Source organism: Gambusia affinis, linkage group LG05, assembly GCF_019740435.1.
Source record: "Gambusia affinis linkage group LG05, SWU_Gaff_1.0, whole genome shotgun sequence".
NCBI classification, from domain to species: Eukaryota; Metazoa; Chordata; class Actinopteri; order Cyprinodontiformes; family Poeciliidae; genus Gambusia; species Gambusia affinis.
Genome location: NC_057872.1, coordinates 1,448,830 through 1,461,181, shown reverse-complemented (window position 1 = coordinate 1,461,181; position 12,352 = coordinate 1,448,830). Strand labels below are relative to the sequence as shown.

Here is a 12,352-nt window from a genome sequence, read left to right as displayed (position 1 = left end):
CATATAGTTTTCAATATATTACCTTAAAAAAATCACAGCAAATTAGAAATATATTTTAGAAAACGTTTCTTATTATATGCAAAAAATAACGATGGTGGTGTTAATATTCTCACAAAGTCGTCGCACTCTTCGCACCTGTTTGTGTGTTTGTGTGTTGGAGAATCTCGGGTATTTGGAAAAAAAATCACCCAGGTCGCTGGAGGTTCAGCTTCAAACGTAATTTCAGCTTCAAATAGCTATATATAGATAATCATGTCGCACACGGGAAAATAAATGACTGGGGAAAAAAAACTCCATAAGATTAATTTTTGTGCACTGAGGACAGTGCGCAGCCACTGAAAGACAATTCCTTAACCGAATAAAAATAAAAACCGGAAAATAAAACGAACTAAATGTTTGCAATTATCATTGTGATTTAGTTACATTTAGATACAGCGTATTTATAAAGACAGGCCCTACTGAGTGGTAGGGGCCCAGATTAAAACCAAACCTACAACAGTTCCCAACCTTCTTTGACTTCTGTGCTACCTGAACCATTTTGTATCCCATCAGTCAAATGTGTTAAGGATTTTCCAAAAGTAGAACTGAATAGTACAGGTAATATTTTGCATTTTAATCACAAAAGGAGAGAGGTTGTGATGTTTGGGTCTAGCAGCAGCTCAAAACCTCATGTTGACCTGGCCTCTTTAAATCAATATGCGACATCTGTTGCAACAAACCTCAGTGTAAAGCTGGATATAGTTCAGTTGTCAAATACAGCTTACACACACATACACACACACACACACACACACACACACACATATATATATATATATATATATATATATATATATATATATATATATATATCTGTCATATATATATATATATGAGACAACTTCTTTTTCCATCATTCTTTTAGGCTTTTGTAATGAACTTTATGTCAGTCGTCAGAAGTCACTTTCTAGACACCAGCTGGTTTCTAGTGCTGCTGCTCAGCTTTTAATCAGTACTAGGAAGCGAGGGTACATTGCTCCTGTTTTAGCATCTCTTCAATGGCTTTTAAGATAGATTTTAAAATTTGTCTGTTTTTAAATTAAACATAATTTAAAAATCCCACTCTGTCTTACCTGCTTCAGCCTAATGTTCCCTCACTCCAGGCATGTGCAGAAGTGGGGGCGAAGGGGGCTTGAGCCCCTGTCCTTTTTGAGTTTTTTTTTCCAAGAATTTTTTATTTTTAATCTGTATGCCAGAAGGCCTGTTTGTGTCCCTCAGCAATAATATTTAGCTAAATATAATAATTTAGTAAAAATAAACTAGTCTGGCTGCCCTCAGTCTAATAGACTCTCAGAGCCTCCATGTTGTTCAGACTGCTGGTCCATGGTGTGTCCTCAAACTATCAAAATATTGGCGAGAAAAACAACATATATATTTATTTTATTATTTTTATTTTTTTACCTTGTTTTGTGAATAAAAACGTAGGTCTGATGTTGACGTTAGAAAAACTGTTTCTATTTGTATTTTTATAATCTTTGCAATAGAAGGACAAAGCCCGCCTCACCCCTAAACACAGAAATGCTTCAGCTGCAGAGAAAACTTCTGACTTTAACTTCATCATTCTGCTAAAAGCCCGGTTCGCTACAGGCAGTCTGGGTCGGTCCCATCGACAGATATAAAGAATACCTGTCTTTATATCAGACATCCTGATATAAGACACGGTACCAACTGTCACCGCGAGTCGAAACGCAGCTCAAAGCCCCGGTACCACCACCAGGTACCACCACCCCGTCTCTGTTCGATCTGCTTCTCCTTAACGTTTCTACCTGGCGGGTCGAAGCTGCTGCTGACGGGAACTGGGCTGGAGGTTCGCGGCTGTAAATAGAAGTTATTGCAGAACCTCAAGTGTTAAAGGAAGATTCGGCCCAGAGCATTTAGAGTTCATAAAATAAACATCAGAGAAAATATTGTAGAACCGCAGCAAAAAGCCAAACACGCCACAATGAAATGAATCAAAATGTCTCCAAAGCATCGGCGGACTGACACAGAGGCCACCGGTGGATTCCAGGTAGATTCCAGGTCGATTCTAGAGATGCGCATCGCAGCGGCTGTTCATGCAGGGCCGGCCCAAGGTAATATGGGACCTTAGACAGAGCCCCCCTCCCCCCGGAACCCAAAAATGTTTAAATATTAATAACGTGAATCTGTGAGACCAGGTTTATTGACCGAGTTTAAAATCAATCACTGATTATTGGTTATTTGCTGTGATGTAGTTGTGAACAAAACCAATTCAAACACAAAGATTACACCATATTGTAGCCATGGTAACATAATCAAATTATTAAGATGATTCTTTAAACTTTTACAAAGTAAACGTCCTAATTAAATCCTAAATGTACTTTTTTTTTCTCAGCTGAATGCATTAAATAAAATGCAATACCATTGTCATTCTCTATAAATGATGCTACAGGTTTAGATATATGGTCTGTGTTACAATTAAACCATTTCTAGGGGCCCCTGAGTGTCTGGAGGCCCCTGAATGGCCCCTACCAGCAACAACTGAGTTTTCTTTGCCTTGATATTCCAGTCTTATAATTCTAGGTCTTAGAGGTGCTAACATCAAACTATTATATAGAGTTAACACCTTTGAGCTCTTTAGATCTATAAATCAGTCTGCAGCCAGGTTGTTCTAGAGGTTAAATAGATATCATTGGGGCTTAATTAGCAAAATGGCAGCAATTTTTGTGGTTGCTCCACAAATATTTGAAGAGTAGTACAAAAGTTCTGTACGTGACTGTAAAGATGTGTTGTAACTAGTACATATTGCCTTGAACTAGTACAATGTCTAGTTTATTGTAGTCAGAAAAAATACTTTAGTGACAATTGCTCTGCTAAAATGCAGCAAGATGGAACTTTTGAAAATCTACCACCACCAAATCAGAGATTCAAGCTAATTCTCAAGCCAGATTACTGAGGCCGAGGCTGGAGGCAGTCAATCCAAATCCCAGAAGTAAATGGTGCATCAGTATACAGCGGTGAACATATATGCAAAACAAGCATGACATCGCAAAGTGTAATTTTATTTTCAAATAATTCCAGGGCATAAAATCAACTTGTTGCACAATTCAATACAGATGGATTTCTGCCATGTTTGTTCTGTTTGATGACTCAGGTGTGCGTAACTTTGAATGAGTTGTTGATGAGAGGAAGACAGGTCAGATCTGTAGATAAGCTGTTGAGGAACTTAACTGCTATTTCACAGATTTGTCCTTTAAATCTACTGCAGCAGTTTAAACTCAGTTTGACCTGCTGCAACAAATGTCTCATTTATACTCAGATATAAATTAAAGGTTGTAAACTTAAGTTTCTATCTTAAACATGTCCCTGCCCCCTACCCTCACCAAAAAACATAGAATCTTTAGACAATGTTCTTTACCTTACATTTGATCTTTGTCTTGAACCAGTCTGTGTATAGCTGTTTGTGGTTTAGATTTCTGTTTTTAAATTTAACTCAAGATTTTTTATTCATTGTCATTCACTAAATATACATAGAATTTTTGCTAAACTTCCAATTTGTTGCAGTTAGTTAAAGTGTAAAGTCTTCAAAGTTGGAGTATATGTACTTGAACAGGGGAATAAACAGACTGATAACATTCTGTAATGTTCCATATTCCAAGAAGCAAGCCTCACTTGGTCTGATGCTAATGTGAGCAACAGGTCTTTGAGCTTTCAAAGGTTGAGTTCCAGGAAACCTTAAGATGTTATGATGACATGTCAGTGTGAGTGTGACTCAGCACATCAATGAGAGAGCTGAACTGCTGCTGTGCCAGAGTGGACTAAAGGTTTCCCTATTGCTGCTCCTTAGCTGAGGGAATCCACTACTTCTGTGTTGACCTGCGCTGCGATGCTGGTGGGGGTTACATTCAGGTGAATGTCATACTGCTGGTCCAGGCCCAGGTAACTGTCACTCATCACATACAGCGTGTAGATGCACCTACAAGCAGAAGGTTCAGTGTTGAGTAGTGCCTCCACGAAATCATAGAAAACCTGTTTTTAATGCCCACCCTGTGCTGAAAAAGGGATTAACTGAAACTGGAATTAGAAAATGAGAGTCCATATATTTCACTGTTAAAGATCTCAATGAGGAAAACAGCTCAGCAGTGAGTTCATTTATCACTAAAAGAAGAATGAAATATGACAGGGTTTCCCCGAGAATACTTGTCAAGCCCAGTGGTCAGGGCGATGAAGCGATCCACTGCGATTTTGTATTAAAAGATGTTAAGTAGACAGGAAAAGTAAAAATATTACTATATGTTATGGGAAAACATTGCCAATAAAATGCTATCTAAACCCACAACTAGTCTTAAAAAAACAATTCAAAAAATACAATTAAGGCGCCCCAGTGCTTCAAGGGCCCCATAAATGCTAATATTTTAACATCCATCCATCCATCCATCCATCTTCTTCCGCTTATCTGGGGTCGGGTCACGAAGGTAGCAGCTTCAGAAGGGAGGCCCAGACTTCCCTCTCCCTAGCCACTTCTTCCAGCTCCTCCGGAGGAATCCCAAGGCGTTCCCAGGCCAGCTGAGAGACATAGTCCCTCCAGTGTGTCCTGGGTCTTCCCCTGGGCCTCCTCCCGGTGGGACGTGCCCGGAACACCTCACCAGGGAGGCGTCCAGGAGGCATCCTGACCAGATGCCCGAGCCTCCTCAACTGGCCCCTCTCGACGTGAAGGAGCAGCAGCTCTACTCTGAGTCCCTCCCAGATGACTGAGCTTCTCACCCTATATCTAAGGAAGAGCCCAGACACCCTGCGGAGAAAACCCATTTCGGCAGCTTGTATCCGCGATCTCGTTCTTTCGGTCATGACCCAAAGCTCATGACCATAGATGAGGGTGGGAACGTAGATCGACCGGTAAATCGAGAGCGTCGCTTTTTGGCTCAGCTCTCTCTTCACCACGACGGACCGGTACAGCGCCCGCTTGACGGCAGACGCTGCGCCAATCCGCCTGTCGATCTCCCGCTCCCTTCTTCCCCCATTCGTGAACAAGATCCTGAGATACTTGAACTCCTCCACTTGGGGCAGGTCACCCCCCCTGAAGGCACTCTACCCTTTTCCGGCTCGAGACCATGGCCTCAGATTTGGAGGCACTGATCGCCATCCCAGCCACTTCACACTCAGCTGCGAACCGCTCCAGCGAGAGCTGCAGATCACGTCCCGATGAAGCCAAAAGGACCACATCATCCGCAAAAAGCAGAGATGCAATCCTAAGGCCACCAAAACGGATCCCCTCAACACCCTGGCTGCGCCTAGAAATTCTGTCCATAAAAGTAATGAACAGAATCGGTGACAAAGGGCAGCCCTGGCCGAGATTATCAATGCTGCTAACTTTGATTTAATGGTTTCGGCATACATAAATGAAAATATTTTAAATTGATTAACATTTAAATGTAAGATTGTAAGGAGCTAACAAGTTTACTTTGTGGAAGTTGAAAGAACAATCTTCATAGTTAGATTGTTTTGTTACCACAGCAATAATCTGATGCTGTGAGTTAAATCTTTGAGTTTGAGCTCTGTTTGTTCGTAAGTACAAATTAATAAACTTATTGCTTTTCAGGTTGGCCAATTAAACTACTCCTCTGCTCCCAGATTTCAATAAATCTAACACAGAAGCTGTAAGTGGCATTGATGTTTTTAGCACTAGGAGGGGCCCCCAAGACAAATTCTGCTCAAGACCTCATATAGCTTGGACCGGCCCTGCATAATAAGTTAAATCCTCTGCACTGCGCAGAGATGCGCAACAAACGGGAGATTTAATGTAAAGCTGCTAATGTGGTTTTAGTAGTACTTCCATTTTGTGTCTGAGTTTTTAAATAAGGGTCACAGAAAACTGTTTTGGTTGCTCGAGTTTAAGGGACAAGTTTTTCAAACCTCTGCCGCATAAACCTTGGCTACGCGGACAAAGCATTTGATATGGTTTGTTGCATCGTGTAACCAGAAAAATAATACTTTAAAAAAATAAATAAATAAAACAATATAAACCCAGCGTGAAGCGTGACTATGAGACGAGCGCAAAAGCTCCTCACTGGGCTGAACCTGCATGATGAATGTTTAGCGCTGGTTCATTTACCACTACCTCTCCAGTCAACAGGAAACACATAAACTTTACAGGGAAGACAGAGTTACACGCTGTCCAGCGTGTTGAGATGTAAACACCCCACATAATTCTTTGTTCACAAATATAAATTATTCTCACCGCTCCCACAACTCGCACGTCTGAATGCGCGACTACAATTAATTCCTGCAGTTCTACACAACCAGAGCAAACGCGGTGGGTTTTAAACTCTTACTTTGATGTGGAATACGCTACTCCAAAGAAACATCATCCTGGGATTTCGTGTACAGGGGGTTCATGTAAATGTCAATACAGGTCAGGCTGTGTACAGTTTGAGTGAAAAGAGGCATGGGCGATCCGTGCTGAGGTAAACTTCAAAGCTCATTTAACGGCAGCACGCGGCAACACGCAGAGGGATCAGCCGTGTGATTGGTCCGCTCTCCAGTTTTCAATGCATAAACTATAAACGTATCTTGTTGGAATACATTTTCTCCGTCACTGAAACACTCTAAGCAACAGAGACGCTTTCGAAATGTATTAAACTGTTTAAAAAAAAAAATAAATTTTTTTTTGATTATTAATTTTTCTAAAATCAAAAACAAGCAACGCTTGGCCTGGTGGGGGGGCTAGTAAAGGCTGGTGGGCCACCAGGCTTATAATACACTGGGGGAAACCCTGATTATCATGTAATAAACTCTACATGCAGAGCAAATGTGTCATAGTTGATTGTGTCACACCATTTTGTGGTGTGTCCTGTAGGAATAACAGCCAGACAACACTTGATTTTAGGCACATTTAATGCACCTGCATTAGGTAACAGATTATAGTAGTAAGTAAGTAACTTTTCCTCATTAGAGTATTCCATAGAGCCTTCTCTAAAATAGAAAAGAGCATCTGGTAGAGTGGAAAAACAATTCACCACCATGGTCTGAGTCATTAAACTTATCTGCTTAAACATCAAACTAAAACACAAAATGATAATCTTAAAGCTTAATTTGTTCAACAGTAAAGATAATTTTTACCAGTTGTCATAACAAAACTTAAAATTCTAAGTTTGAAAACTGGAAATTACCCACAGTGGTTAAAGTTGTGAATGGCTACAGTCACGGGTGAACAGTGTAAAAAACTGGGCTAAGCACACAGCCCTCCACCTTGTGGACCAGGGTGGATGATGTTTGGTCCTATATTCACCACCTGAGATCGGTTTGGATCAAAATCTTACTTTCCAGTCTTCTCTGGGGTGTAGAAGGCCACAGACACAGCGGTATGGTTCCGGATGTATCCGACCCGTTTGACAGCCAGCAGCTCCTTGCAATTCACTTCCCCCATGATGAGGAACCATCCCTCATCCTTTGCTTTTGGGAACCTGGGAGCCTGGGCCTTACTTTCTTGCTTCCACTGTAACATACAAAAATGTTTCACCTTTACTCATGATTTTACTTGCAGTTTTAGAATTTTTTTTTACCATATCCTTTTAAATTGCAGGTTTTTAAATTTTGTTTGGGAATTTGTAGACTTGTAAATGTTTTCCACTAACTTTGACTCTTAGATTTGATCTTTTTTAAATATATAACAGCAGTGAGGAATATGTGGATTATGTGAAGGCAAGGTTGAACTTGATTAATAACAGAATATTTAGTTAAAACCTTAAATCTGACAGAAGGTGGAGTTCCTTTTTTTTTTTTTTTTTTTTTTTACCATAAATTGAACGTTTTGAGCACAGTTATAGTTGTCTCCAAGAGTGTCACAGCACTTGTGACTTAAATCAAAAATAATGTAATGTCAAAACATGTTGACATTACATTATTTTTGTAAAGGTAGATGTTTGCATTTTTATACTACAGTTCTCTGATAAAACATGACCTTTTCATTAAAATGACTCAGCTGTTGACATTGGTCCCACTTACCCTGTGCTGACTCTGATTGAGCCGATACAGTGACACCTGTAGAACGTACTCCTGGTCAGCATGGACATCTAGCCATCTGCTCTCCTCTCTCAGGTTAGTGCCCCTTCCAGGAAGAGGGCACTCCATCTGCTCCTGGCTCTTCTCCCACCATCCCTTCACACTCATCTGGACCTCCAGCACTGGGAGGTGGCTCAGGAAGGACCATGCCTGGCAGTGGGGAGAAAGGTGAAAAGACAGGGATGATAGTAGACACTGCAAGTCAAGTCAAGCTGAAGTTACACTGTTCAAAATTAACTTGCTGGGGGAAAAAAAAAAAATGGAGAAAAGGCAAAGGATTTTCTAGATTTTTTTTTATCCATCTATGTACATCATCTCCCACTTATTGGGTAACAATGGTTACCCAGGAGGGAAATCCTGATATCAGTTCTCTCACCAATGCTACTCTCCAGCTCACTCTGGAACAGAAAATCAGAAGGAAAGTACTGTGACCTCCAAGGCCTTCAAAAGGAGATACTCAGTAAAAAAAAAACTGGATCGGAGCCCAACAACACTTCAGATGACTCCTTTCTTTTATTGCTTATGTTTTCAAATGTGAATATGTGAGATGAGCCAGCGCTGACATGAAGAAAGCCTGGTGGTGCAGTGTTATGCTGCAGACAATGTTGACATGGAAAATTTCCACAGCATGTTTGTCCATAGATGTCTGTGGAAATGGCATGTATATATAGGTTTGACATGAAGCACCTATTCAAACATCAAATTGGCCAAATTGATGTTTGAAGGCCAAATTGCTGGAATGGAGCCTTTTTACATGCAGCTGCAAGGGCAACTGTAACCAGGACAGGTTTCTAACATTAGTGGAAACTAGTGTTTCCACTAAACATTAGTGGAAACTAGTGTTTCCAATCATGTTTTTAAAACTGATGAATTGAATTTTTACCAAATAGTTTCTTTTGATGTGAGCTTACCTGCAGTATTTGATTTGGCTGAAACTCCTGGTTAACAATAGCAGACAAAACACTTTCTTTTCCACCGCAGGCAGCAATAAGTTCTGGGAGTTCCTCAACAGGCCCACAGAAGCCTTCAGCATCACTCTTTCCTTTTATACCTGCCCATTTCCTGGGAGATGTTTGTACAAACAGAAGAAAGTGAGTCATTGAATTAAACTGAAGTAATGTTGTTTGGTACCATCATTATATGTTGGTATCAAACCTAGTTTTGATGTAGGGCTTTAAACATTGCAAAAAAAGAAATCACATCAAATATTTATTAGAAGGAAGAGTATGTATCTAAAAGTAGTGAGGGTCTGAAAATTGTCCATGACCTGCTTTAATTGGAGGAGACAAGCTTCAGAGGAAAGGATTATGTTTAAATACTGCAATATATTTATTACTCTTAGCTCCTCAGAGATCATGTAACAGATTTATGTGGATATAAAGAGTCTCTTGGATACACACATATTTAAATATCACTCTAAGGAGTTGTTTATTGAGAATTCTGAAACATTTGTAAACAAAATGGAATCAATAAGTTGTTGGTGTATATTATAACTGAAAAAGTGGTCTGATCAGGGGCTCTAACTAGCTTCCTGGATTTTATTTATGGAAGACTGCCAGACTTATTTTGACTCAGTGATTTACACTTCTAAGTCCTTCATGGTCATTTAAAAATTTGTAATGCTACCATTTGAATCTATGACATGTATGTGTTTGACAGGCAGGACATGCATGTGGTACAAAATCCACATCCATGACAGAAGGAATAGAAGTACAAAAGCAAGAAAAGAAAGTAAGGAAAAATTAAGGACACATACAGCTAAGGAAAGAAAGAAGAACACAACAAAAGAAAAACAAGGAATCAAGTTTTGACAAAAGGAAGAAAGAAAGAAATGAAAAATATCACAGAATGGACGGAAGGAAGAAAGCGCGAATAAGAAGGATGAACTTAATGGATAGAAACATAAAATGAAGGAAGGAAATAAAGAAAGAAGACAAGAATAAGATAAGGAAGAAATGAAGAAAGAAACAAAGAAACAATGGAAGGAAAAATGTAGAAAAGCGGAAAAGTAGAAAATATTCAAGGAATATGACCATGGAAAAAGGTAATGTAAGCATGTGAGGAAAAAATACACCCAAAGAAGGAAGGGTAGACGGAAAGACACATTTAGAGAATGGGATAGGGACAAAAGTCTTGTAACGTAAACTTTGACATATTCTTTTTTTTCTCATATTTTACCAGACCTGGAAAACACTGAAAGTGAATTCCATGCCATTCCAGACTATGAAGGAATCCTGCCTTTTCCAACAGAGGAATCAATGACAGCCGTTGTTCTAGACCAAGTTTCTTTAAAATACAGTAAGCTGTCAGAATCCTTCTCTGTAAAGTTTTTCCTAAACCTAGTGTTACAAAAGTTTCTGTCATGTCACTGATCAAGTTGCACAACTAGAAACAGACAGCCATTTTTAAAATGTCAGCTTTAAAAACTCAAATCACACACAAATATTGTCAACTCAAAGTTTCCATAAGGCTGCATCTGAACTGTATTAGAAGTTATTTTATTCCAGTCTTATCAAGAGGATAATGAAAAGATCTGTTGTGATTTTAAGATTCCAGAACCTTGCCTCCCTAACTGCATGTCTCCACATGTCGAAACACAACTTTCCCCTGGAAGTCTTGCTAATATTACTGCTCTGTATTTTATTCTAGAAAGGTTCCAAATAAATTACCTTTCTCAGACTGCTGCTGAGAAACATTAGCCATACTTTACAGGTATCTTTTTTATAGGATGATTTGGAATCAATAAGGCCACTAGAGAGTGGCCTTTATTTCACAGTAAATTGACAGAAAACAGGGTTGTGAGAGAGGTAGAAGATGTTCTGGATGCTGTTCTACATGGGAAGATGCAGAACAGCATCCAGCCAGTAACCAACTTTTAGATGGTTCAAAATCTGCTGCTGCTCTATCTGCTCTATCTGTCATGGAGTGTCTGGCCATATTTCCTGTAGAGGTTCTCTCTGTGACATCAATAACAAATGGAGAATGCATAGAGCAGGAGAACAACACCGGTGGAGCAGTGATGCTGTTTACCTGAACATGCAGAGATGGTGTTGTTGGACATGTGGAAGTGTCAGTAATGAAGAGTCGTGCAGCCAGCGGCCCTGGATGATCATCTGGATCAGGTTGCAGATACTGAGCACTGTAACAAGCCAGCCTTCATTGGCCGCTACATCTAGCATCGCCTGAAGTAAGAAACAAAAACAATTAAAAATCATATATACCTATACTTCTGCATTCTGATATCTAAGCATGCAGAAGATATGTTCACTTCCATCCAAGCGTTCACTGTACTAACTACTTCTTACCCCAATGAAATGCCCATGTTTAATGGCCTTGAAGCGTCCTTTCCATGGTTTCATCCAACATGCTTTTTTCTCTTGACATACATTTTTAAGTTTTCTAAGGAGAGGATTTTAAATTGTGTTCAGTTTTAGCTTAAAACTGAGATTGAGTGAGGAAGCCAGAGAATGCATGAAGTTCCCAGGGAGAACTGGGATTCAAACCCAGTACTTTCTTGGTGCCAGGCAACAGTGCTAAGAGTTCATTATCATCACTGACAAACAGTTCCACTTTAGTTTCATCAGAACAAAGGAGATGTTTCCGGAAATGAAGATCTTTGTCCTTGTGTATATCTGCAAACTGCAGTCTGGCTTCTTAGGTTTCTTTTGAAGTAAAGGTTCTTCCTGGCTGAGTGGCCTTTCAGCCCATGTTGGTACAGGACAGTTTAACTGTGGATAATGACAATCTGACCAGCGTCAGCAGTATTTTTACAAGGTATAAGGCTTTTTGTTTGGGGTAAATCTGCACATTTTGGACCAAAACACATGATCTTTAAGACAGAGAACCCATCCCCTTCCTATATGTTATGATGCTTGTACTTTCCCATACTTGCATATAACTGTTAGAACAGATGAACCTTCAAACATCAGTAAATTGTTCCCAAGAATGAACCAGACTTGTGCAGCTGCACAATTCTCTTAAATCTTTACTGATTTCTTTTAACTTTCCCATCGAGTCAAACAAGAAAGCAGTGTGTTTCAGGTCCTTCCAATTAACTCAGATGCATAGGTTAATCTATCATAAGTTTGTGGAAGGAACCACAAAGTCATACATTTTAAATGATAATTATCCGTGATAGTGACCAAAAAATTTATGTAAACTTAGGAATTCGAAGAAAGTTATAGAAAACAAATCTTTAAAAAATGTTTTCACAAATTTTTCTGGCATTTAACAAAAACAAATAATTTAGGTAATTCTAGCTAACCTAATACAAGAAATGTTTGGTTTAATAGAA

At 39.5% G+C, this 12,352-nt stretch overlaps 1 protein-coding gene across 1 annotated transcript in view; it reads right to left on the bottom strand.

Moving 5' to 3' along the window:
- Nucleotides 1-3,038: 3,038 nt before the first annotated feature.
- ascc3 (activating signal cointegrator 1 complex subunit 3) overlaps nt 3,039-12,352 on the bottom strand; it is a 206,336-nt gene continuing 197,022 nt past the window's right edge. Inside the window, exons 37-41 of the mRNA XM_044116965.1 lie at nt 11,089-11,240; nt 8,970-9,120; nt 8,002-8,208; nt 7,317-7,492; nt 3,039-3,973 (exon numbers count right to left, since the gene is read on the bottom strand). Coding sequence (XP_043972900.1) covers nt 3,841-3,973; nt 7,317-7,492; nt 8,002-8,208; nt 8,970-9,120; nt 11,089-11,240 — 819 coding nt within the window. The 3' untranslated portion in view covers nt 3,039-3,840. The remainder of the gene's footprint in view (nt 3,974-7,316; nt 7,493-8,001; nt 8,209-8,969; nt 9,121-11,088; nt 11,241-12,352) is intronic.